Below are 27570 nucleotides of genomic sequence, written 5' to 3' on the forward strand. Positions count from 1 at the left end.
ATGTCAGCATGTGTCCTTTCCACAGGTAACATCATCGGTTCGGGAATCTTCATCTCCCCGAAAGGTGTCCTGGAACACGCAGGCTCCGTGGGTCTGGCTCTGATAATCTGGGTCTTGGCCGGACTAATCACCGTGATTGGCTCCCTTTGCTATGCGGAGCTCGGAGTGACGATCCCCAAGTCGGGAGGAGACTATGCCTACGTCAAGGACGTGTTCGGAGGATTACCAGGGTATTTGGGCATTGGGGGCATTTGTGCATTGGGGGCATTTGTGCATTGGGGGAATTCCCGAGTATTGGGATTGTGGGAATTCCCAAGTATTTGCGGATTGGGGGGATTTGCAGAGCTTTCTCCCCACCACACTGGGATATGGCTCCAAGTGATTACACTTTGGGTGTGAGGCTGGGCAGCGAACGTCAGCAGGCTATTCGACTGCACGGAGCACCACTGCCCGTCTGCACACACACAGCAGGTCATTGGATAATGATCTGGAGCAGGTACCGTGACTGTATTGTTCCTGCCCCCACCTCCCCCCCTCCCCCACTCTCCCCCCGCCCCCCCCATCCCCCCCCCGAGCCCGGGCATACTGGGAGCGATGGTCATGACCCTATCACCGCCCCTGTTCTTCACTGACCCTGACTCACCACCTGCTCCGTGATCGTCTGTAGGGATACGAGAGCGCCGTCACACTCACACGCAATCTGATTTCCCCCTCAATTACCCCTCTTGGTGCCCCCCCACCCCACCCTGTGGGAGTAGGATGGAGATTGTCCCAGCGACCCCTCCCCCCACCACCAGCCCTGCCCCAGTTAGGGGTCACCAACCCTCCAGTATTGGCCTGCGATCTTTCGGAATTGAAGAGTAATCTCCAGAAGATTGCTGCTCACAACACCCGGGAGAGAAAGCACAGGAGCAATAAAATAAATGATCTTTTTCCATTTTCCTCTAAGCACCTTCACTTATTAGTTATAAACCTATCGGAGGCAGGAGGTCATGTGATGCAGCCTCCGAGGAACAATGGCCAACCAGGGTTGGCGACCCTGGTCACGGGGCATTAACCCTTCACGGGGCGGTGGGAGCGGGCTGTGCGGTGCTGTTGTTGCGATGTGCCCGGGGTTGATATAACGCCTCTTGTTTTGCTCCAGGTTCCTGGTGCTGTGGAGCGCCCTGCTGGTCATCTATCCCACCACACAGGCCGTGATGGCGCTCACCTTCTCCAGTTACGTGCTGCAGCCAGTCTTCCCAGCGTGTGTGCCTCCGTACATTGCCTCAAGACTCCTGGCCGCGGTCTGCCTCCGTGAGTGTGACAGCCGGACACGGCTCATTCCGACAGTTTCTCCGCAACCAACTAGGGAATGGAAGACCAGCAGGAAGAACAGTGCAAGGAAGGTAGTGCAGGGGTCCCCTGCAGTCATCCCCCTGCAAAACAGATACACCGCTTTGGGTACTGTTGAGGGGGATGACTCACCAAGGGAGGGCAGCAGCAGCCAAGTTCATGGCACCATGGCTGGCTCTGCTGCACAGGAGGGCAGGAAAAAGAGTGGGAGAGCTATAGTGATAGGGGATTCAATTGTAAGGGGAATAGATAGGCGTTTCTGCGGCCGCAACCAAGACTCCAGGATGGTATGTTGCCTCCCTGGTGCAAGGGTCAAGGATATCTCGGAGCGGGTGCAGAACATTTTGAAAAGGGAGGGTGAACAGCCAGTTGTCGTGGTGCACATTGGTACCAACGAAATAGGTAAAAAAAAAGGATGAGGTCCTACAAGACGAATTTAAGGAGCTAGGAGCTAAATTAAAAAGTAGGACCTCAAAAGTAGTAATCTCGGGATTGCTACCAGTGCCACGTGCTAGTCAGAGTAGGAATTGCAGGATAGGTCAGATGAATACGTGGCTTGAGCAGTGGTGCAGCAGGGAGGGATTCAAATTCCTGGGGCATTGGAACCGGTTCTGGGGGAGGTGGGACCAGTACAAACCGGACGGTCTGCACCTGGACAGGACCGGAACCAATGTCCTAGGGGGAGTGTTTGCTAGTGCTGTTGGGGAGGAGTTAAACTAATATGGCAGGGGGATGGGAACCAATGCAGGGAGACAGAGGGAGACAAAATGGAGACAAAAGCAAAAGACAGAAAGGAGATGAGTAAAAGTGGAGGGCAGAGAAACCCAAGGCAAAAAACAAAAAGGGCCACTGTACAGCAAAATTCTAAAGGGTCAAAGTGTAATAAGCCTGAAAGCTCGGTGCCTCAATGCGAGGAGTATTCGGAACCCAGGAGAGGGCTCTGAGCTAGTTAGAGTGGGTGAGAGCTCAGATGAACAGGACGTCAAGAAAGAATGCAAAAGACAGGAGGCAACAGAGCAGAGTTACACTGGGGTAAGTGTAAACCACAAGGTGATAGGAAGGGACAATATGTATGAATATAAAGGGGCTGCAGGAGGGGTTAAAACTAAAAATCATGGTTTAAAAACTAGTATTAAAACACTCTACCTAAACGCACGCAGCATTCGAAATAAAGTAAATGAGTTGACGGCACAAATCATTACAAATGGGTATGATTTGGTGGCCATTACAGAAACGTGGTTGCAGGGTGGCCAAGACTGGGAATTAAACATACAGGGGTATCTGACAATTCGGAAAGATAGACATGAAGGAAAAGGAGGTGGGGTAGCTCTGTTAATAAAGGAAGATATCAGGGCAGTTGTGAGAGATGATGTTGGCTCTAATGAACAAAATGTTGAATCATTGTGAGTGGAGATTAGAGATAGTAAGGGGAAAAGTCACTGGTGGGCATAGTTTATAGGCCCCCAAATAATAACTTCACGGTGGGGCGGGCAATAATCAAGGAAATAATGGAGGCATGTGAAAAAGGAACGGCAGTAATCATGGGGGATTTTAACCTACATATCGATTGGTCAAATCAAATCGCACGGGGTAGCCTTGAGGAGGAATTCATAGAATGCATACGGGATTGTTTCTTAGAACAGTATGTTACAGAACCTACAAGGGAGCAAGCGATCTTAGATCTGGTCCTGTGTAATGAGACAGGAATAATAAACGATCTCCTAGTAAAAGATCCTCTTGGAATGAGTGATCACAGTATGTTTGAATTTGTAATACAGATTGAGGGTGAGGAAGTAGTGTCTCAAATGAGCATACTATGCTTAAACAAAGGGGACTACAGTGGGATGAGGGCAGAGTTGGCTAAAGTAGACTGGAAACACAGACTAAACGGTGGCACAATTGAGGAACAGTGGAGGACTTTTAAGGAGCTTTTTCATAGTGCTCAACAAAAATATATTCCAGTGAAAAAGAAGGGTGGTAAGAGAAGGGATAACCAGCCATGGATAACCAAGGAAATAAAGGAGAGTATCAAATTAAAAACCAATGCGTATAAGGTGGCCAAGGTTAGTGGGAAAATAGAAGATTGGGAGAATTTTTATCGACAGCAAAGAATGACTAAGAAAGCAATAAAGAAAGGAAAGATAGATTATGAAAGTAAACTTGCGCAAAACATAAAAACAGATAGTAAAAGCTTTTACCGATATATAAAACGGAAAAGAGTGACTAAAGTAAATGTTGGTCCCTTAGGAGATGAGAAGGGGGATTTAATAATGGGAAATGTGGAAATGGCTGAGACTTTAAACAATTATTTTGCTTCGGTCTTCACAGTGGAAGACACAAAAACCATGCCAAAAATTGCTGGTCACGGGAATGTGGGAAGGGAGGACCTTGAGATAATCACTATCACTAGGGGGGTAGTGCTGGACAGGCTAATGGGACTCAAGGTAGACAAGTCCCCTGGTCCTGATGAAATGCATCCCAGGGTATTAAAAGAGATGGTGGAAGTTATAGCAGATGCATTCGTTATAATCTACCAAAATTCTCTGGACTCTGGGGAGGTACCAGCGGATTGGAAAGCAGCTAATGTAATGCCTCTGTTTAAAAAAGGGGGGCAGACAAAAGGCAGGTAACTATAGGCCGGTTAGTTTAACATCTGTAGTGGGAAAAATGCTTGAAGCTATCATTAAGGAAGAAATAGCAGGACATCTAGATAGGAATAGTGCAATCAAGCAGACGCAACATGGATTCATGAAGGGGAAATCATGTTTAACTAATTTACTGGAATTCTTTGAGGATATAACGAGCATGGTGGATAGAGGTGTACCGATGGATGTGGTGTATTTAGATTTCCAAAAGGCACCACACAAAAGGTTACTGCAGAAGATAAAGGTACGCGGAGTCAGAGGAAATGTATTAGCATGGATAGAGAATTGGCTGGCTAACAGAAAGCAGAGAGTCGGGATAAATGGGTCCTTTTCGGGTTGGAAATCGGTGGTTAGTGGTGTGCCACAGGGATCGATGCTGGAACCACAACTGTTTACAATATACATAGATGACCTGGAAGAGGGGACAGAGTGTAGTGTAACAAAATTTGCAGATGACACAAAGATTAGTGGGAAAGCGGGTTGTGTAGAGGACACAGAGAGGCTGCAAAGAGATTTAAATAGGTTAAGCGAATGGGCTAAGGTTTGGCAGATGGAATACAATGTCGGAAAATGTGAGGTCATCCACCTTGGAAAAAAAAACAGTAAAAGGGAATATTATTTGAATGGGGAGAGATCACAACATGCTGCGGTGCAGAGGGACCTGGGGGTCCTTGTGCATGAATCCCAAAAAGTTAGTTTGCAGGTGCAGCAGGTAATCAGGAAGGCGAATGGAATGTTGGCCTTCATTGCGAGAGGGATGGAGTACAAAAGCAGGGAGGTCCTGCTGCAACTGTACAGGGTATTGGTGAGGCCGCACCTGGAGTACTGCGTGCAGTTTTGGTCACCTTACTGAAGGAAGGATATACTGGCTTTGGAGGGGGTACAGAGACAATTCACTCGGCTGATTCCGGAGATGAGGGGGTTACCTTATGATGATAGATTGAGTAGACTGGGTCTTTACTCGTTGGAGTTCAGAAGGATGAGGGGTGATCTTATAGAAACATTTAAAATAATGAAAGAGATAGACAAGATAGAGGCAGAGAGGTTGTTTCCAGTGGTCGGGGAGACTAGAACTAGGGGGCACAGCCTCAAAATACGGGGAGCCAATTTAAAACCGAGTTGAGAAGGAATTTCTTCTCCCAGAGGGTTGTGAATCTGTGGAATTCTCTGCCCAAGGAAGCAGTTGAGGCTAGCTCATTGAATGTATTAAAATCACAGATAGAGAGATTTTTAACCAATAAGGGAATTAAGGGTTACGGGGAGCGGGCGGGTAAGTGGAGCTGAGTCCACGGCCAGATCAGCCATGATCTTGTTGAATGGCGGAGCAGGCTCGAGGGGCTAGATGGCCTACTCCTGTTCCTAATTCTTATGTTCTGATGTTCTTATGTAACTCTCGGGCGGCCGGACCTGAGCAGAGAAGAGGAACGCGAGCTGCCTTGTCCACTCCTAGTTCACTCAATGTGCAGACACACTTAGCCCATCTCATATAAATTGTTAAATGGTAATGGAACTTAAGTTGGACAAATCTGCTGCAACTGAAGGTTTACATCCCCAGGGTATTGAGAGAAATAGGTGTGGAGATTGCAAATACATCAGAATTAGCAGCAGGAGTCGACCATTCGGCCCCTCGAGCCATTCAATAAGGTCATGGTTGATCATTGACCTCAACTCCACTTTCCTGCCCAATCCCCATGTCCCATGATTCCCCTAGACTCCCTCGATCTCAGCCTTGAATATACTCAGAGACTGAGTCTCCACAGCCCTCTGGGGCAGAGAATTCCAAAGATTCACCACCCTCTGAGTGAAGAAGTTTCTCCTCATCTCAGTCCTAAATGGCCGACCCCTTATCCTGAGACTGTGACCCCTGGTTCTGGATTCTCCAGCCCGGGGGAAACATCCTCCCTGCATCTACCCTGTCAATCCCCCTGACTAGCGCATATGTTTCAATGAGATCACCTCTCATTCTTCTAAACTCCAGAGAGTAAAAGCCCATTCTACACAATCTCTCATCATAGGACAGTCCTCTCATCCCAGGAATCAATCTAGTGAACCTTCGTTGCACCACCTCCAAGGCAAGTATGAGTGGGCCGGGGCAGGGGGGAGAGTGACTGACTGGGACAGAGAGACCGGGGGCCATGAGTGGACACAGGGGGCAGTGCCCCCTTACCCCACCCAGGCCGGACCTGTGGGGAGGGGATCTCGATGATGAAGACAGTTACCCGCCCAGCCCACCCCTTGCCTGAACGTGGGGGGAAGGACCCCTGGGTCGATACTGTGGTGATCCCCCGCTCACCAGTGCTGCACTCGGGCTCGGGAGCGACGCTGATGGAGGTTATGGTGACGAGGCCTCCTCACCCCGCAATCTCTGCTTGTGCTCACCGAGCCCAACCCACCCTCAAAACCAGAGACAGAGTGGCTGACGACTGGGACAGTTATCGACTGATCAAAGAGAGCACGGATCTGTGAAGGGTAGAGCATGTCTACCTAATCTAGTTGAATGTTTTGAGGATGTCACTAGCCTGGTGGATAGCGGCAGTGAAGAGTGATGTCAGCAAGGTCCAGGTCGGTGATTGGAGCGTGGGCAGACACAGCAGGAGCGGCGAGAGACTGTGGAGGGACGTGATCGGGGCCCAGGGGAGGCGTGAGTTCGGGGCCAGGGGCTCTGGGGCAGCGCGGGCCAGTCCAGTCTGAGATATGTGAGCGCACTAGGTCCGTGCAGCAGAGCTGGTCTCCAGTCTTCTTGGTTAATCCTTGCCACTGGACCAAGACCATGCCCATCTGTCAAGCCCGTGTGGTGGCTGGTGTGCAACGGCCATCTCCTGTTAAAAAAATCCACGCACAGGCATCTTCCACCCTTCAACATGTAGTTCAGGTCCTTCATTGAAACACCTGTGAACTCGTCCTTTTTTGGCATGGAAGCAAGTTATCCTGATTTCGAGGGACTGCCTATGATGATGAGCCTGGTGGATAAGGGAGTGTCTACGGATGGTATCTATATGGATTTCCAGAGGCATTTGATCAAGTTCTGTCTGGCGTAAGAATAAAAATGGGAAGGTGGCTCAACCGAGGCTAACAAGGGAAATTAGGGAGTGTTAAATCCAAGGAAGAGGCATATAAATTGGCCAGAAAAAGCAGCAAACCTGAGGACTGGGAGAAATTTGGAATTCAGCAGAGGAGGACTAAGGGTTTAATTAGGAGGGGCAAAATAGAGTATGAGAGGAAGCTTGCTGGGAACATAAAAACTGACTGCAAAAGCTTCTATAGCTATGTGAAGAGAAAAAGATTAGTGAAGACTAATGTAGGTCCCTTGCAGTCAGAATCAGGGGAATTCATAATGGGGAACAAAGAAATGGCAGACCAACTGAACAGATAATTTGGTTCTGTCTTCACTAAGGAAGACACGAATAACCTCCCGAAAATACTAGGGGACCGAGGGTCTAGTGAGAAGAGGGAACTGAGGGAAATCCTTATTAGTCAGGAAATGGTGATAGGGAAATTGAAGGGACTGAAGGCTGATAAATCCCCAGGGCCTGATAGTCTGCATCCCAGAGTACTTAAGGAAGTGGCCCTAGAAATAGTAGATGCATTGGTGATCATTTTCCAACATTCTATAGACTCTGGTTCAGTCCTATGGATTGGAGGGTAGCTAATGTAACCCCACTTTTTAAAAAAGGAAGGAGAGAGAAAACAGGGAATTATAAACCGGTTAGCCTGACATTGGTCGTGGGGAAAATGTTGAAATCAATTATTAAAGATGAAATAGCAGCGCATTTGGAAAGCAGTGACAGGATCAGTCCAAGTCAGCATGGATTTATGAAAAGGAAATCATGCTTGACAAATCTTCTAGAATTTTTTGAGGATGTAACTAGCAGAGTGGACAAGGGAGAGCCAGTGGATGTGGTGTATTTGGATTTTCAAAAGGCTTTTGACAAAGTCCCACACAAGAGATTAGTGTGCAAAATGAAGGCACATGGTATTGAGGGTAATGTATTGACATGGATAGAGAACTGGTTGGCAGACAGGAAGCAAAGAATGGGAATAAATGGGTCCTTTTCAGAATGGCAGCCAGTGACTAGTGGGGTGCCGCAGGGTTCAGTGCTGGGACCCCAGCTATTTACAATATACATTAATGATTTAGACGAAGGAATTGAATGTAATATCTTCAAGTTTGCAGATGACACTAAGCTGGGTGGTAGTGTGAGCTGTGAGGAGGTTGCAGGGTGACTTGAACAGGTTAGGTGAGTGGGCAAATGCATAGCAGATGCAGTATAATGTGGATAAGTGTGAGGTTATCCACTTTGGTGGCAAAAACAGGAAGGCAGATTATTATCTGAATGATGACAGATTGGTAAAAGGGGAGGTGCAACGAGACTTGGGTGTCATGGTATATCAGTCATTGAAGGTAGGCATGCAGGTACAGCAGGCAGTAAAGAAGGTAAATGGCATGCTGGCCTTCATAGCGACGGGATTTGAGTATAGGAACAGGGAGGTCTTGCTGCAGTGAAGCCTCACCTTGAGTATTGTGTGCAGTTTTGGTCTGCTAATCTGAGGAAGGACATTCTTGCTATTGAGAGAGTGTAGCGAAGGTTCACCAGACTGATTCCCGGGATGGCAGGACTGACATATGAAGAAAGACTGGATCAATAAGGCTTATACTCACTGGAATTTAGAAGAATGAGAGGGGATCTCATAAAAACATATAAAATTCTGACTGGATTGGACAGGTTATATGCAGGAAGAATGTTCCCGATGTTGGGGAAGTCCAGAACCAGGGGTCACAGTCTAAGGATAAGAGGTAAGCCATTTAGGACCGAGATGAGGAGAAACGTCTTCACTCAGAGAGTTGTGAACCTGTGCAATTCTCTACCACAGAAAGTTGTTGAGGCCAGTTCGTTAGATATATTCAAAAGGGAGTTAGATGTGGCCCTTACGGCTAAAGGGATCAAGGGGTATGGAGAAAAAGCAGGAATGGGGTACTGAAGTTGCAAAAATGATCAGCCATGAACTCATTGAATGGCGGTGCAGGCTCGAAGGGCCGAATGGCCTACTCCTGCACCTATTTTCTATGTTTCTATGTTTCTATGTTTCTATTAACAAAAATGAAAGCACATGGAATTGGAGGTAACCTTGTGACATGGATTGGTAATTGGTTGGAAGTAGGAATAAAGGGAATGTACTGTGACAAGTGGTGTTCCCCAGGGATCTCTACTGGGGCCTCAGCATTTCACCACAATTATCAGTGATTTTAGATGAAGGAATGGAGTTGTGTATCCAAGTTTGCAGATGGCACCAAGTTAGGAGGCACAGTTAGTTTTGTAGATGGAGCAGGAAGTTACAAAGGGACATAGATTCAGTGAGAGGGCAAACCTGTGGTGATGGAATTCAATGTGAGGAAGTGTGAAGTCACCACCTTGGATCCAAGTAAGACAAATCAGAATCATTTCTTAATGATGAGAGACAAGGAATATGGAGGGGCAAAGAGATTTGGCTGCCCAGGTACACAAATCATTAAAAGCTATTGTATGGGTACAAAAAGTGATCAAAAAGGCTAATGGAACGTTGGCCTTTATCTGAAATAGGCTGGAATACAAAGAGGTGGAAGTTATGCTTCAGTTGTACACAGCCTCAGTCAGGCCCCGTCTGGAGAACAATAATCATATAGTCGACTACCGATAAACACATTTCATTGTCAATTCATCCCTTAAAAAGTGGTTTTGCCCGTGGTGGTTTCGAATCACCCCCTCTTACAACAGTTCTAGACACCAGAATTATAGTGGTGAACTGTAATATACAGTCATAGACAGATCTTTCGGTCTCAACTGTCACAGTGCTTTTATTCAAGTTAAAGCACACACATGCACCCAGTAAAATACACCCTGGTGGTGTAAAACAAACACAGTACAACACACAGTCTGGCCCGTCTGAACAGGCCCCTAACGTGAAGTACCCTCGTCTAAAACACCCCTGCTCAGATTCAAAATTGCACCTCTGAAATCTGTTCAACAGAATCGTGCGTACGCTTCCGATCCGTGCAAAAACCTCCCACTAAAACCCTTAAGACTTGGTTGGGACACACGGCACCCCTTCACACTATGCGGTGGTCTTAAAGATGTGCGGGCTGGGATCAATGCTCACCAATTACCCCCTCTGACTTACTCGCTGCTTCTCCCGATGAGGCGTATCCTCTGGGTCTGTACCAGTCTGTGGTGCTCCAGTCCAGTCTCAAGGCCAGCTTCCCAGTCGAAGTAACGAGGCTCCCTTTGCTCGTCAATGGTGTTTCTTCTCTCCATCCCAGACGGACTGCTCAGTCCTTGTGCGTTGAGCGAAGCGAGCAGGCGTAGAAGAGAGGAGCACGAGAGAGAGAGAGAGAGAGAGAGAGAGAGAGAGATGGCTGCAACTGCCGTCTCTTATACCTGAAAAATGCTGCTCCTTGTGCCAAAAGTTCAACTGTTCTTTCCTTGAGGCTGTGCAACTGAAAAGCAAGACACATCTCCAGCCTGTCTCTTTGTTACTGGGCTGTACCTCGATATGCGGCTTGGTCAAGTCTGTGGTCGAATAGCTTTCTTTTGTCTTTCGATGGCCTGAAACACCGGCCACTTTACATAATGTCTCACTGATGGGTTCCCATTCCATGACAAAAGGCGCCCATCAACCATGATGTTCCTGCGTTCAGCCATTAACCCATCCCCGCGCAGCTGATGTGTATTCCTGTGGGGCATATTTGGACCGACCACAAGTCAGTGCTGTCTGCTTCTCTGCAGTAACAGAAAATATGTCCAAGCAATGTCCAAAAGTCTCTTTTTGCCAAATTCTTACAAAGGTTATGAATAAATGTCAGTTTGGAATAACCATGGGTTAGATACAGAGTAAAGCTCCCTCTACACTGTCCCATCAAACACTCCCAGGGCAGGTACAGGGGGTTAGATACAGAGTAAAGCTCCCTCTACACTGTCCCATCAAACACTCCCAGCGCAGGTACAGCACGGGTTAGATACAGAGTAAAGCTCCCTCTACACTGTCCCATCAAACACTCCCAGCGCAGGTACAGCACGGGTTAGATACAGAGTAAAGCTCCCTCTACACTGTCCCATCAAACACTCCCAGGGCAGGTACAGCCCGAGTTAGATACAGCGTAAAGCTCCCTCTACACTGTCCCATCAAACACTCCCAGAGCAGATACAGCACGGGGTTAGATACAGAGAAAAACTCCCTCTACACTGTCCCATCAAACACTCCCAGGGCAGGTACAGCATGGGTTAGATACAGAGTAAAGCTTCCTCTACACTGTCCCATCAAACACTCCCAGCGCAGGTACAGCACGGGGTTAGATACAGAGTAAAGCTCCCTCTGCACTGTCCCATCAAACACTCCCAGAGCAGATATAGTACGGGGTTAGATACAGAGTAAAGCTCCCTCTACACTGTCCCATCAAACACTCCCAGGGCAGGTACAGCACGGGGTTAGATACAGAGTAAAGCTCCCTCTATACTGTCCCATCAAACACTCCCAGGGCAGATATAGTACGGGGTTAGATACAGAGTAAAGATCCCTCTACGCTGTCCCATCAAACACTCCCAGCGCAGGTACAGCTCGGGTTAGATACAGAGTAATGTATCGAAGGGTTTGATCGCCACTCACTCAATTCCTCTTCCCGCAGTGTTGCTGACCTGGGTGAACTGTTTCAGTGTGCGATGGGTGACCAGAGTACAGGACCTCTTCACCGCGGGGAAACTCCTGGCCCTCGGACTCATCATTGTGGTCGGGTTTGTGCAGATCTGCAAAGGTAAAGGACATGTTCCTCACAGAAGAAGTCTGAAACATCGGGGAGTTTAGCTAACATCTATCTAACATCAGATAGCAGAAGGCATGGCCACCAATGGTTGAGCGATTATAATCAGGAGATCGACAAGCAGCCCGAATTGGAGTAGCGCAGACATCTCGGGGGGGGGTTGGAGGAGTTACAGAGATACGGAGGGGCGAGGCCATGGAGGGATTTGAAAAGAACGAGGATAATTTTGAAATCGAGGCGTTGCCGGACTGGGAACCCGTGTAGATCATAAATATTGTGGGATTTGGTGGAGGGGTGCCGAAGGAATTGTCTGTATTGGTACAGGAAGGGAGGAGGTTATAGCGGGAACATTCCAACGTGCCGGGGTTGAGATTGCCCGGTCGTGCCTTCGGGGGGCGCTACCGGTTCTTATGGAATCGCGCGGGTGTTAGAGGTGTTGCCACAGTAACGCTCCGGGCCGCCGCACTACCAGCGGTGACGGTGCCAGCGACAGCCTCGCGCCTCGCGAACCGGGCGCACATCCACGGGCGGGCCGCAGGTCACAGGGAGGTGGGCCGCGTCGGCTGGTCAACACGACCTCTGCCTCCCTTTGGTGGTCCGGCCCATCACCGTCCCGCCTGCACTTCCCCTCGGGCTGGGGTCTTCTCACCACGCTGCCCGGGGGTCTCGAGGGTCTCGGCACCGCACTGCCGGGGGACCCAGGTAAGACCAGCAGAGGCCCAGCACAGTGCGTGGCGACCCTCCCCATTAACCGAAGGGCGCGGGGCGTTGGAACGTGGCCCTGGGTGGGGGATAAATATTGACCATGACACCTGGACGAACTCTTATTCAGAGAGTGACAATGAGGCCAGAGGGCAGACCTCGTTTAACGTCTCATCTGAAAGACGGCACCTCTAACAGTGCAGTGCTCCCTCAGTACTGCCCCTCCGACAGTGCGGCACTCCCTCAGTACTGCCCCTCCGACAGTGCGGCGCTCCCTCAGTACTGCCCCACCGACAGTGCGGCGCTCTCTCCGTACTGCCCCTCCGACAGTGCGGCGCTCCCTCAGTACTGCCCCTCCGACAGTGCAGCACTCCCTCAGTACTGCCCCTCCAACAGTGCGGCGCTCCCTCAGTACTGCCCCTCCGACAGTGCGGCGCTCCCTCAGTACTGCCCCTCCGACAGTGCAGCAGTCCCTCAGTACTGCCCCTCCGACAGTGCAGCACTCCCTCAGTACTGCCCCTCCGACAGTGCAGCACTCCCTCAGTACTGCCCCTCCAACAGTGCAGCACTCCCTCAGTACTGCCCCTCCGACAGTGCAGCACTCCCTCAGTACTGCCCCTCCGACAGTGCAGCACTCCCTCAGCACTGGGACGTAAATGATCCCATGGTCACTATTTGGAAGAAGAGCAGGGGAGATCTCCCCGATGTCCTGGGGCCAATATTTATCCCTGAACCAACATCATTAAAACAGATGATCTGGCCATCATCACATTGCTGTTTGTGGGAGCTTGCTGTGCACAAATTTTGCTGCTGCGTTTCCCACATTACAGCATTGGTCACACTCCAAAACCAATTGATTGGCTGTAAATCATGTTGGGACCTCTTGGGGCTGTGAAAGGTGCTATAGAAATGCACGTTTTTGTTGTACTCTGTGTGGGCGTATTGCAGGCGGTGAGCCTCTGGTGCCCGGGGTGTTAACCCCCACGTGGTGTTTTCTGTTTCTGCAGGCCACTATGAAGCCTTGAAGCCCAGCAATGCCTTTGACAGTCAGAGCACGCCCGGCATTGGCCACATCGCGCTCGCCTTCCTCCAGGGCTCCTTCTCCTACAGCGGCTGGAACTTCCTCAACTACGTGACGGAAGAATTGGTTGATCCATGCAGGTGGGGCCCGGTCCGGCCCAGCGAGGGGGGGAGGGGGCGGGAGGGGAGGTCTGAGTGCTGCCACAACTGTCGCAATGTAGAGTTACCCGCGTCATTCCCCCCGCCGGGACACGGTGCCGATCCCTGCTCACTGTTCCTGCTGCTGCTGGTGGTGTTACATCAAAAATAGGAGCAGGAGTAGGCCATTCGGCCCTTCGAGCCTGCACCATTCACTATGATCATGGCTGATCCTCTATCTCAACACCAGATTCCCGCTTTTCCCCCATACCCCTTGATGTCTTTTGTTTCTAGAAATCTATCTGTCTCCCTCTTATGTGAAAGGCGCTATATAAATGCAAGATCTTTCATTCTGTATTTCTTGTGCTTTCCCAATGCTGCAGAATAATCTCAAATATTTTTCAAATCTTTCTTCCAGGAATATTCCTCGTGCCATCTTCATCTCCATCCCGCTGGTGACCTTTGTGTATGTGTTCTCCAACGTGGCCTACGTGACGGCCATGAACCCGCAGGAGCTGCTGGACTCGGGAGCTGTGGCCGTCGTAAGTCAAGCTCCTCACCGTGCGTGGTCAGCTGGAGCCATTCCAGCAGGCTCCCGTCCCACAGCACCACAGAGGGGTAAACGGTATCTCCTCTGGTCGGGGGAATACCCCCTCCTCCTCCCGCTTCCCTGCAGAGGGAGCACCGCGCTGTCGGAGGGGCAGTACTGAGGGAGTGCCGCACTGTCGGAGGGGCAGTACTGAGGGTGTGCCGCACTGTCGGAGGGGCAGTACTGAGGGAGTGCCGCACTGTCGGAGGGGCAGTACTGAGGGAGCACCGCGCTGTCGGAGGGGCAGTACTGAGGGAGTGCCGCACTGTCGGAGGGGCAGTACTGAGGGAGTGTCGCACTGTCGGAGGGGCAGTATTGAGGGAGCGCCGCACTGTCGGAGGGGCAGTATTGAGGGAGTGCCGCACTGACGGAGGGGCAGTACTGAGGGAGTGTTGCGCTGTCGGAGGTGCCGTCTTTCGGATGAGACGTTAAACCGAGGCCCCGTCTGCTCTCTCAGGTGGACATAAAAGATCCCGGGGCCACTTTTGGAAGAAGAGCAGGGGGAGTTCTCCCCGCTGGCCTGGGGCCAATATTTATCCCTCAATGAACAGATTATTTGGTCATTATCACGTTGCTGTGTGTGGGAGCTTGCTGTGGCCAGATCGGCTGCTGTGTTTCCCACATTACAACAGTGACTGCACTTCAAAAGCACTTCATTGGCTGTAAAGCGCTTTGGGGCATCCTGAGGCTGTGAAAGGCGCTATATAAATACAAGATTTTCTTTATTTCTGTTCCCGCAGACGTTTGGGGAGAAGTTATTGGGGTCAATGCCGTGGATCATGCCCTTCTCCGTCGCCCTGTCAACGTTCGGAGGGATCAACGGTTTTCTCTTCACCTCGTCCAGGTCAGAATCATCACCTCCTCCCGGGGAGCCCCCCTCCATCACCCCACAGGGACCCCCCCCCAACCCCGGGACCTCTTCCCCAGGGAACCCCCCCCCACCCCCGGGACCTCTTCCCCAGGGAACCCCCCCCCACCCCCGGGACCTCTTCCCCAGGGAACCCCCCCCCCACCCCCGGGACCTCTCCCCCAGGGAACCCCCCCCCACCCCCGGGACCTCTCCCCCAGGGAACCCCCCCCCACCCCCGGGACCTCTCCCCCAGGGAACCCCCCCCACCCCCGGGACCTCTCCCCCAGGGAACCCCCCCCACCCCCGGGACCTCTCCCCCAGGGAACCCCCCCCCACCCCCGGGACCTCTCCCCCAGGGAACCCCCCCCCCCACCCCCGGGACCTCTCCCCCAGGGAACCCCCCCCACCCCCGGGACCTCTCCCCCAGGGAACCCCCCCCCCCACCTCCGGGACCTCTCCCCCAGGGAACCCCCCCCCACCCCCGGGACCTCTCCCCCAGGGAACCCCCCCCACCCCCGGGACCTCTCCCCCAGGGAACCCCCCCCCACCCCCGGGACCTCTCCCCCAGGGAACCCCCCCCCCACCCCCGGGACCTCTCCCCCAGGGAACCCCCCCCCACCCCCGGGACCTCTTCCCCAGGGAACCCCCCCCCCCACCCCCGGGACCTCTTCCCCAGGGAACCCACCCCCGGGACCTCTTCCCCAGGGAACCCCCCCCCACCCCTGGGACCTCTCCCCCAGGGAACCCCCAGGGAACCCCCCCCCCACCCCCGGGACCTCTCCCCCAGGGAACCCCCCCCACCCCCGGGACCTCTCCCCCAGGGAACCCCCAGGGAACCCCCCCCACCCCTGGGACCTCTTCCCCAGGGAACCCCCCCCCCACCCCTGGGACCTCTCCCCCAGGGAACCCCCCCCAGGAATCTCCACCCCCAGGGACCTCCCCCCACAGGAATGATGGTGCCAAACCACTCTGCCCCCAACCCCCACCCCCTGCCCTCCCCCCCGTGGGCCGTCACCCCCCCCCCCCCCCCCAGGATGGGCCTGAATTCTCCAGGAATTGCAGATCAATTTTCAGGCCACTGAGAGCTAAACCCATGAGAACAAGCAGTGGTCAATCAAAACAACTTCTTTTTTTCATTTGCACTGAACACTTTTATTTATTATAATAGTATTGGAGTTTGGGGGGAGAAAGGCTCTTTTGGAGATGGTCCGAAATCATCCAATTGATTAACAAAGAGTCTTTTGGCTCTGCAATTGTCTCTGGGAGCGACCAATGGCGGGAGAGTGTAGGCGGCAGGTCAGCTGATGAAACCTCCAGAGTTGGCGACGCTATCCGTTCCCTGCAGGTCAATGGGGTCAGAGGGCAGGGCCCAGGGCCCAGGGCCCAGTGCATTTCCCTCCAATCCCATCACTTCTCTGGGAAACTCGGCCTCTGGGTAAACCCAACCGAGGGTGGGTCGGGCCCAGGGAGCGATCACTAGTCTGGCCCCCAAACCTTAAATACCAAAGGCCACGGTCTTAGATGAGGTCATTGGAGAGGTCATGCACTCTAATCCCGAGCTGAACCTGGGATTGTTTGGGACAGTGTAGGGGAAGCTTTACTCTGTATCTAACCCCGTGCTGTACCTGCCCTGGGAGTGTTTGATGGGACAGTGTAGAGGGAGTTTTACTCTGTATCTAACCCCCTGTACCTGCCCTGGGAGTGTTTGATGGGACAGTGTAGAGGGAGCTTTACTCTGTATCTAACCCCCTGTACTTGCCCTGGGAGTGTTTGATGGGACAGTGTAGAGGGAGTTTTACTCTGTATCTAACCTGCGCTGGGAGTGTGTACGGGATGCTGTGATGTCTCACGTGACTCTGTGTTTCAGACTGTGCTATGCCGGAGCCCGCGAGGGTCACCTGCCGAGTCTGCTGACGATGATCCACATGAAACGTTGCACACCGATCCCGGCGCTCCTCTGCTCCGTAAGGAAGATTGAATCCGGCTCACTAACATTTAAATCATACCCTCCCGACTCTTCCCAGAGGCCAGCTGTCCACAACTAACAGACGGAATGACCCGTGTCACTTCTAACAGATTGTCAGCCGTGGCTCAGTGGGCAGCACTCTCGCCTGAGTCAGAAGGGCGTGGCTTCAAATCCCACTCCAGAATCTGCAGCACAGAATCCAGGCTAAAACTGCCAGTGTGGTACTGAGGGAGTGCCGCACTGTCGAAGGGGCAGTACTGAGGAAGTGCCGCACTGTCGGAGGGGCAGTACTGAGGGAGAGCTGCACTGTCGGAGGGGCAGTACTGAGGGAGTGCTGCACTGTCGGAGGGGCAGTACTGAGGGAGTGCTGCACTGTCGGAGGGGCAGTACTGAGGGAGCGCCGCACTGTCGGAGGGCAGTACTAAGGGAGCGCCGCACTGTCGGAGGGGCAGTACTGAGGAAGTGCCGCACTGTCGGAGGGGCAGTACTGAGGGAGCGCCGCACTGTCGGAGGGGCGGTACTAAGGGAGCGCCATACTGCGCTGTCGGAGGGGCGGTACTAAGGGAGCGCCGCACTGTCGGAGGGGCAGTACTGAGGGAGCACCGCACTGTCGGAGGGGCAGTACTGAGGGAGCGCCACACTGTCGGAGGGGCAGTACTAAGGGAGCGCCGCACTGTCGGAGGGGCAGTACTGAGGGAGCGCCGCACTGTCGGAGGGGCAGTACTGAGGGAGCACCGCACTGTCGGAGGGGCAGTACTGAGGGAGCGCCACACTGTCGGAGGGGTAGTACTGAGGGAGCACTGCACTGTCGGAGGGGCAGTACTGAGGGAGCACTGCACTGTCGGAGGGGCAGTACGGAAGGAGCATTGTGCTGTCGGAGGGCCAGTACTGAGGGAGCGTCACACTGTCGGAGGGGTAGTACTGAGGGAGCACTGCACTGTCGGAGGGGCAGTACGGAGAGAGCACTGTGCTGTCGGAGATGCCCTGTTTCTGATTAAATGTTTAACCGAATCACTACCCACCCTCTCGGGTAGATGTATAAGATCTCACGGCACTATTCGAAGAAGAGCAGTGGACGTATCTCTGGTGTCCTGGCTAATATTTATCCCTCAACCAACATCACTAACATAGATTATCTGGTCATCATCACATTGCTGTTTTTCCGACATTAGAACAGTGACTGCACTTCAAAAGTACTTCAGTGGCTTTAAAGCACTTTGCATATGTTAGTCAGTGTTACAGTGAGGTATTTGGGGTATATCAGAGTATTAGAGTGAGGGGTGTGGGGTATATCAGTGTTACAGTGAGAGGTGTGGGGTATATCAGTGTTACAGTGAGGGGTGTGGGGTATATCAGTGTGTTACAGTGAGGGGTGTGAGGTATATCAGTGTGTTACAGTGAGGGGTGTGGGGTATATCAGTGTGTTACAGTGAGGGGTGTGGGGTATATCAGTGTGTTACAGTGAGGGGTGTGGGGTATATCAGTGTGTTACAGTGAGGGGTGTGGGGTATATCAGTGTATTACAGTGAGGGGTGTGGGGTATATCAGTGTGTTACAGTGAGGGGTGTGGGGTATATCAGTGTGTTACAGTGAGGGGTGTGGGGTATATCAGTGTGTTACAGTGAGGGGTGTGGAATATATCAGTGTGTTACAGTGAGGGGTGTGGAGTATATCAGTGTGTTACAGTGAGGGGTGTGGGGTATATCAGTGTGTTACAGTGAGGGGTGTGGGGTATATCAGTGTGTTACAGTGAGGGGTGTGGGGTATATCAGTGTGTTACAGTGAGGGGTGTGGAGTATATCAGTGTGTTACAGTGAGGGGTGTGGAGTATATCAGTGTGTTACAGTGAGGGGTGTGGGGTATATCAGTGTGTTACAGTGAGGGGTGTGGGGTATATCAGTGTGTTACAGTGAGGGGTGTGGGTTATCGGTGTTACACTGACCTCTGTTCCTCACTCCAATGCTTTGGGTCCTTTCCCTCCACCAGTGCGTCACCTCACTGTTGATGCTGATTATTGGGGATATTTACACGCTGATAAATTACGTCGTGTTCATCAACTACCTGTGCTACGGAATCACCGTCACCGCTCTCCTCGTTCTCCGATGGAAGAAGCCCAACCTTCACAGGCCAATTAAGGTCGGTAAGCATTTCCTGTCTCATCTCCAGCGCTACTTCCTCTCTAACATTTCATTCTCTCCTCATAGCCCTGTATCAATCCCAAACTAATCCCACTGCCCCGCTCTCTCCCCATAGCCCTGTATCAATCCCCAAACTAATCCCACTGCCCCGCTCTCTCCTCATAGCCCTGTATCAATCCCAAACTAATCCCACTGCCCCGCTCTCTCCCCATAGCCCTGTATCAATCCCAAACTAATCCCACTGCCCCGCTCTCTCCCCATAGTCCTGTATCAATCCCAAACTAATCCCACTGCCCCGCTCTCTCCCCATAGCCCTGTATCAATCCCAAACTAATCCCACTGCCCCGCTCTCTCCCCATAGTCCTGTATCAATCCCAAACTAATCCCACTGCCCCGCTCTCTCCCCATAGCCCTGTATCAATCCCCAAACTAATCCCACTGCCCCGCTCTCTCCCCATAGCCCTGTATCAATCCCAAACTAATCCCACTGCCCCGCTCTCTCCCCATAGTCCTGTATCAATCCCCAAACTAATCCCACTGCCCCGCTCTCTCCCCATAGCCCTGTATCAATCCCCAAACTAATCCCACTGCCCCGCTCTCTCCTCATAGCCCTGTATCAATCCCAAACTAATCCCACTGCCCCGCTCTCTCCCCATAGCCCTGTATCAATCCCAAACTAATCCCACTGCCCCGCTCTCTCCTCATTGCCCTGTATCAATCCCAAACTAATCCCACTGCCCCGCTCTCTCCCCATAGCCCTGTATCAATCCCAAACTAATCCCACTGCCCTGCTCTCTCCTCATAGCCCTGTATCAACCCCACGCTCTCCCCGTAGCCCTGTATCAATCCCACGCTCTCCCCGTAGCCCTGTATCAATCCCACGCTCTCCCCGTAGCCCTGTATCAATCCCACGCTCTCCCCGTAGCCCTGTATCAATCCCACGCTCACCCCGTAGCCCTGTATCAATCCCACGCTCTCCCCGTAGCCCTGTATCATACCTCTATGATGGTGCATTTGGTCACCTTTCCTAATATCTCCTTATGTGGGTTGGTGTCAAATATTCGTCTCTGATGACATTCCTACAAAGTGTCTTGGGATGCTTTACGTTAAAGCTAGTATATAGAGTCATATAGCACAGAAGGAGGCCATTCGGCCAATCATATCTGTGAAAGGGCCATCCAATTAGTCCCACTCCACAGCTCTTTCCCCATGGCCCTGTAATTTTTCCCCTGCAAGTATTGAACCAATTCCCTTATGAAAGTTACTATTGAATCTGCTCCCACCGCCCTTTCAGGCTGCGCATTCCAGATCACAATAACTCGCTGCGTGAACCAGTTTCTCCTCATCTTCCCTCTGGTTCTTTTGTCAATTATCCTTCTTGACTTGTCTGCAGCCTTTGACACAGTTGACCACTCTATCCTTCTCCAACAGCCCTCCACCATCGTCCAGCTGGGTGGGACTGCACTCGCCTGGTTCCAATCTTATCCATCTAAACCTAGACAGAGAATCACCTCTGACGGCTTCTCTTCCCATCCTGCACCGTTACCTCTGGTGTCCCCCAAGGATCTATCCATGGCCCCCTCCTATTTCTCATCTACATGCTGCTCCTTGGTGACATAATCTGGAAACACAGCGTCAATTTCCGCATGTACGCTGACGACACCCAGCTTTACCTCACCACCACTTCTCTCAACCCCTCCCTGGTCTCTAAATTGCCAGACTGCGGTCCCAGCCACTCCATTCCCCTCCCTGGCCAGCGCCTGAGGTTGAACTGGACTGTTCGCAACCTGGGCGTCCCACTTGGTCCTGAGCTGCCGGCCCCATATCTGCTCCATTACCAAGACAGCCTCCGTGAAATCGCCCGCCTCCGCCTCACTTGCTCTGAAACCCTCATCCGTGCCTTTGTTAACTCCAGACTCGACTATTCCCACGCTCCTGACCAGTGCCACATTCTACCCTACATAAACTTCAGCTCATCCAAAACTCGGCTGCCTGTGTCCTAACTCGCACCAAATCCCGCTCACCTATCACCCCCGTGCTCACTGACCCGCACTGGCTCCCAGTTAAGCAACGCCTCGATTTCAAAATTCTCATCCTTGTTTACAAATCCCTCCATGGCCCTCGCCCCTCCCTATCTCTGTAATCTCCTCCAGCCCCCCCCCCCCCCGGAGATATCTGTGCTCCTCAAATTCTGCCCTCTTGAGCAACCCTGATTATAATCGCTCAACCATCTGCCTTCTGATGCCTAGGTCCTAAGCTCTGGAACTCCCTCCCTAAACCTCTCTGCCTCTCTACCTCTCTTTCCTCCTTTAAGATGCTCCTTGAAACCTACCTCTTTGACCCAGCTTTTGGTCACCTGCCCTAATATCTCCTCTTGTGGCTCGGTGTCAATTTTGTTTGGATTATGTCCCTGTGAAGCACCTTGGGACAATTCACTACATTAAAGGCGATGTATAGAGACAAGTTATTGAGTGACCCATAGACTGCTCTCGTTCACTGTCAACGCTGCTCCCATGACCCTGATTTCAGCCTCAGTTTATGGCACCTTTCCCTCCAGGTGAATCTCCTGTTCCCGGTCGTTTACCTGCTGTTCTGGGCTTTCCTGCTGGTTTTCAGTTTCTACTCTGAGCCCGTGGTGTGTGGCACTGCCCTCGTCATCATACTGACCGGTGTTCCCGTCTACCTGCTCGGGATCCAATGGAATAAGAAGCCAAAGTATTTTGATGATGTGATTGGTGAGTGTGGGGCGAGGTGGTGATGAGCACGGTAAAATGCTTCAGATTGCCGGAGGCAGTAATGCTGGGAGGAGTGGGAGATACCAAGCCCAAGGGTCTCCACTGGCAGAGAGGGTCTGAAGCGAAAGGGTTGTGAGATTTAACAGGGACATGCTGTGCACATTGGGGCCAGGGGGCCCACCAGTCACAGGTGATGAGCGGAGCAGCGACTCTGAATGAGAAACAGTGGGAATCTCCAGGCTGCAGTACACCATGGGGTGAAGCCCATCCCTCAGAGACCCCTCACTCTCCATTGAAGCCCATCCCTGGGACCCTCACTCCCCCATGGAAGCCCCTCCAGGAGACCCCCACTCCCCATGGAAGAGTCCAGCTGTTTCTGAATGTAACAGAAAGCAAAGTGCTACAGATGCTGGAAATTTAAACTAAAAGCAGAAAATGCTGGAAAGATGGGTGGGTTTGGCAGTATCTGTGGAGAGAGAACAGTCGGCTATAAGTTTACGGTCTGATGAACTATCGTTGGCCTGAAGGTGAATCCTGCCTTCCTCCATCGGCAGATCAGGGAACAGCCCGAAAACACTCCCCCTTAGTTTGAGTTTGACTAACAAACTTGGGATTTCCTGAACTATCCTATTTAATAATGTGCCGGAATATCCTTCCCTTATCCCGGATCTACACTTTGAGTCTTTATTTAAATTCATTCCTGGGATGTGGGCATCGCTGGCAAAGCCGGCATTTATTGCCCATCCCTAATTGCTCCTGGAGAAGGTGGTGGTGAGCCGCCTTCTTGAACCGCTGCAGTCCGTGTGGTGAAGGTGCTCCCACAGTGCTGTTAGGGAGGGAGTTCCAGGATTGTGACCCAGCGACGATGAAGGAACGGCCGATATATTTTCCTCATCACCTGTCCCCTTTACACTTGGGATCAGTCTGGCTGTGTGCCCGTCATAGCTTACAAAACAAGATAGAATCATAGAATGATACAGCAGAGGAGGCCATTCGGCCCATCGTGCCCGTGCCAGCTCTTTGAAAAGGCAATCCAATTAGTCTCACTCCCCCCACTCTTTCCCCATAGTTCTGTAACTGTTTCCCCTTCAAGTATTTATCCAATTCTCGTTTGAAAGTTACTATTGAATCTGCTCCCACCGCCCTTTCAGGCAGCGCGTTCCCGATCACAACAACTCGCTGCGTAAAAACATTCTCCTCATCTCCCCCTCTGGTTCATTTGCCGATTACCTTAAATCTGTGTCCCTCCGGTTACCGACCCTCCTGCCCCTGGAAACCGTTTCTCCTTATTTACTCTATCAAAACCCTTCATAATGTTGAACACCTCCATCAAGTCTCCCCTTAACCTTCTCTGCTCTAAGGAGAACAACCCCAGCTTCTCCAGTCTATCCCCGTAACTGAAGTCCCTCATCCCCGGCACACAGTAATGTCAACTCTCGCGATTTAATCGCCCCGCACGTGATTTTTAGTGAAAATTCAGCCCCAACTCACGAGCTCGCGATTCACCGCAGAAAACTCATGTTTACACTGGGCCTGTGATATTGCCGACTCACTGAGTGGCCCCTGAGGGCGGGCTCCGCCACACACTCCACGCAGGGGTCCCTCTCGCTGCCAATGCTGGGAGATATCGTTCCATTCCCGTCGTAACACCATCCGGAGCCCCACACGTCCAGCTCGGTGAGAACACCGCGGCCACAACGCACTGCTGTGGGCCATGTCATGGTGCAATTGGGGGGGGGGGGGTGGGGAGAGTGACAGGAAGATGGGGTACAGACAGAGAGACAGAGGGAGAGGATGAGACATGGGGAGGGGGAAAGACATCAAGATCAGAGAGAGGGATGGAGATACGGAAGGAAAGAGGGAGAGGAGTGGGGGAGAGATTGGGCGAGGATGAGAGAGAGCGCGGGCAGGTAGAGAGCGCAGTAGATACTGTGGGGGGGGGGGCAGGGCAGGGGGGAGTGGGATGAGGTGGTGGTGGGGGGAGGGGGGTTGTGGGGTGGGGGTGAAGGGGAGGGGAGAGTGGGTGGGGGAGGGGAGAGTGGGTGGGGGAGGGGAGAGTGGGTGGGGGAGGGGAGAGTGGTGGAGGGGAGAGCGGGTGGTGGAGGGGAGAGCGGGTGGTGGAGGGGAGAGCGGGTGGGGGAGGGGAGAGCGGGTGTGGGGGGGAGAGTGGGTGGGGGGAGGGGGGGAGAGGTGGGGGAGGGGTGGGGGAGGGGGGGAGAGTGGGTGGGGGGGGTGGGGGGAGGGGGGGGGGGAGAGTGGGTGGGGGAGGGGGGGGGAGAGTGGGTGGGGGAGGGGGGGGGGAGAGTGGGTGGGGGAGGGGGGGGAGAGTGGGTGGGGAGGGGGGGAGAGTGGGGGGGGTGGGGGGGGAGAGTGGGGGGGGGGGGAGAGTGGGGGGGGGGGAGGTGGGTGGGGGGAGGGGGGGAGGTGGGGGGAGGGGGGGAGAGTGGGGGGGAGGGGGGGGGGAGAGTGGGTGGGGTGGGGGGGGAGAGCTGGGTGGGGGTGGGGGGGGGAGGAGTGGGTGGGGTGGGGGGGGGGGAGAGTGGGTGGGGTGGGGGGGGGGGGGAGGGTGGGGGGAGGGGGGGGGAGAGTGGGTGGGGGGAGGGGGGGGAGAGTGGGTGGGAGGAGGGGGGGGGAGAGTGGGTGGGGGAGGGGGGGGGAGAGAGTGGGTGGGGGAGGGGGGGAGAGTGGGTGGGGGAGGGGGGGGAGAGTGGGTGGGGGGGGGACACCAGATGAAAGATGGAGATAACGGGTAAGATTTTTAAAAGTTTTTTGTGAAGCATTTTCAGATGCAGTAATATCGTTTTTGTAAAGAGTTTGTGGCCTGTTGGAGGTTAAATGAAATCGCAACTCACGTCTCTTCCCAAATCTCAGGATTTTTCACAGTTTGTCTCACGATATGGAGGCGGTCGAGTTAACATTATTGGGGACCATTTTAGAAAATCTTGTTCTACACCCTCTCCAAAGCATTGTCGCTTCAGGTCAACGGAGAATGGGCCTCAGAACAGATTAATTTTAAACGCTGGCCACAATGCCACCTTGGACAGGGTCAGTTGTCGGATAGTGAGCTGTATCCCTCGGGAAAGGGAGCCAGGCCTGGTGTTGGGCCCAGTTCAGGCCGGGCCTGGTGTTGGGCCCAGTTCAGGCCGGGCCTGGTGTTGGGCCCAGTTCAGGCCGGGCCTGGTGTTGGGCCCAGTTCAGGCCGGGCCTGGTGTTGGGCCCAGTTCAGGCCGGGCCTGGTGTTGGGCCCAGTTCAGGCCGGGCCTGGACAGGCAGCTCTCAGTTGCCATCTCCTGGCTGGTTCACAAAGTGCAGCTCTGCTAATCACAAGACACAGTGACTGGGAGGCTGAGATTTCCCTCATTAAGACTTATGTCGACTGCAGAACCTTTCCCGGGGACAGCTTCGTTAGAATATTACTCCTGGGAGGGGGCGGTGATGGGAAAGATAAAACCTGGCTTAGAGTACTGTGTGCAGTTCTGGTCTTCATATTATGAAAAGGATACAGAGGCACTGGAGAGGGAGAGAAAAGATTTACTAGAATGATGGGTATATCAGGAAACATGGAACAGGCCGATCTCTTTTCTCTAGGAAAGGGAAAGCTGAGGGATGACCTGATAGAGGTCTTTAAAATGATGAAGGGGGTTCGATAGGGTAGACATAGAGAAGAGGGAGAAAGGAATAGAAGGATATGGTGATAGGGTGAGCTCAAGTCAATTGGAGCTTTCAAGACGGAGATCGAAAGATGTTTGTTGGGGAAGGGTATCACGGGATAGGGAGCAAGGTGGGTAGATGGAGTGGAGGTGCAAATCAGCCAACATTAGCATCCTCGACCAGGTCAACATCCCCAGCATTGAAGCACTGACCACACTCGATCAGCTGCGCTGGGCAGGCCACATTGTCCACATGCCAGACATGAGACTCGCAAAGCAAGCGCTCTACTCGGAACTCGTCCACGGAAAACGAGCCCCAGGTGGGCAGAGGAAACGTTACAGGGACACCCTCAAAGCCTCCCTGATAAAGTGCAACATCCCCACTGACACCTGGGAGTCCCTGGCCAAAGACCACCCTCAGTGGAGGAAGTGAATCCGGGAGGGCGCTGAGCACCTTGAGTCTCGTCGCCGAGAGCATGCAGAAACCAAGCGCAGGCAGCGGAAGGAGCGTGCGGCAAACCAGTGTCTGTCCCACCTGTGACAGAGACTGTGGTTCTCATATTGGACTCATGTTAAGAGTGGAAACAAGTCTTCCTCGACTCCGTAGGCACTGCCTATGATGAACTGAATGTTGGAACAGGCTCAAGGGGCCGAATGGCCTCCTCCTGTTCTTTATGTTCCTCTGTGTGAGGAAGTGCTTCCTGTCATCACCCCTGAACGGCCTGGCCATAATTTTAAGGTTACGTCCCCTTGTTCTGGACACCACCCACCAGAGGAAATAGTTTCTCTCGATCCAGTCTATCAAATCCTGTTTAGGATTTCCTCGAATTTCGCCCCTCAAGGAAAGGAGGGGAATTAAGAGAAAGGGGAAATTCATGAAATTTCTATAAAGTGGGCCCATTGTATTTACTGCAGTGACCTGAGGCAGAGTGTGATGAGAGCTTCCTCGTCTCAATCCTTCCTGTCCTAACCCCTGACCCCAATGCCACATTGGCCTTTATTGTCAGAGGGTTGGAGTATAAGAGTAAGGAAGTCTAGCTACAATTGTACAGGGCCTTGCTGAGACCACACCTGGAGTACTGTGCAAGGTGTTGGTCTCCTTATCTAAGGAAGGATACACTTGCCTTGGAGGCGGTGCAACGGAGAGTCACTAGATTGATTCCTGGGATGAGAGGGCTGTGCTATGATGAGAGATTGTGTAGAATGGGCCTATACTCTCTGGAGTTTAGAAGAATGAGAGGTGATCTCATTGAAACGCACAAGATTCTGAGGGGGATTGTCAGGGTAGATGCTAAGAGGATGTTTCCCCCGGGCTGGAGAGGTGTCACAGTCTCAGGATAAGGGGTCGGCCATTTAGGGCTGAGATGAGGAGGAATTTCTTCACTCAGAGGGTGGTGAATCTTTTGAATTCTCTGCCCCAGAGGGCTGTGGAGACTCAGTCTTTGAGAATATTCAAGACAGATCGATAGATTTTGGACTCCCAGGAATCAAGGAATACGGGGACAGTGCAGAAAAGTGGAGTTGAGGTAGAAACAAAGAAAATAGGAGCAGTAGTAGGCCATTCGGCCCTTCGAGTCTGCACCGCCATTCAATATGATCATGGCTGATCCTCTAACTCAACACCATATTCCTGCTTTTTCCCCATACCCCTTAATGCCTTTTTGTGTCTGAAAATCTATCTATCTCCCTCTTAAATATATTCAGGTAGAAGATGGGGCCGAATGGCCGACTCCTGCTCCTAATTCTTGTTATGTTTTGATCCAGCTGTTGTGTTCTTTTTCAGAATCAACGACGTTTGCCGGCCAGAAGTTGTGTTTTGTGGTTTACCCACAGGAGGAGACTCCAGAGGAGAATGGCCGACCTCTGCCCCTGAATACAAAAGTACCGAGCGGCATAGCCGACCTCGGGCCTGGACCGTGCTCCAGACTACTGCAAACCAGCTGTCACCAAACCGTGACAAACAACAAGGACAGTAGCAAATGTTTTGCCAAAAAACAAAAAAGGAAAAAATAA

The 27570-nt window shown here is 52.6% G+C and overlaps 1 protein-coding gene across 1 annotated transcript; it reads left to right on the forward strand.

Annotated features, from left to right (window-relative positions):
* On the forward strand, positions 1 to 27570 carry LOC139278235 (large neutral amino acids transporter small subunit 2-like). Its single transcript, XM_070896877.1, has 10 exons — positions 1 to 230; positions 1145 to 1296; positions 11638 to 11763; positions 13479 to 13632; positions 14048 to 14171; positions 14959 to 15062; positions 16936 to 17032; positions 19021 to 19170; positions 21730 to 21907; positions 27341 to 27570. The coding sequence occupies exons 1-10, from the start codon at positions 1 to 3 to the stop codon at positions 27568 to 27570; spliced, it is 1545 nt and encodes a 514-aa protein (XP_070752978.1).

The sequence above is a fragment of the Pristiophorus japonicus genome, chromosome 13 (assembly GCF_044704955.1).
Source record: "Pristiophorus japonicus isolate sPriJap1 chromosome 13, sPriJap1.hap1, whole genome shotgun sequence".
Taxonomy (NCBI): Eukaryota; Metazoa; Chordata; class Chondrichthyes; family Pristiophoridae; genus Pristiophorus; species Pristiophorus japonicus.

Bases quoted from the DNA above. Each gene is read 5' to 3' on its own strand.
- LOC139278235 (XM_070896877.1), top strand. From the start codon at position 1: ATGTCAGCATGTGTCCTTTCCACAGGTAACATCATCGGTTCGGGAATC. The intron at 1,297-11,637 runs GTGAGTGTGACA...CTCTTCCCGCAG, and splicing joins CCTGGCCGCGGTCTGCCTCC to TGTTGCTGACCTGGGTGAAC. The intron at 15,063-16,935 runs GTCAGAATCATC...TCTGTGTTTCAG, and splicing joins TTTCTCTTCACCTCGTCCAG to ACTGTGCTATGCCGGAGCCC.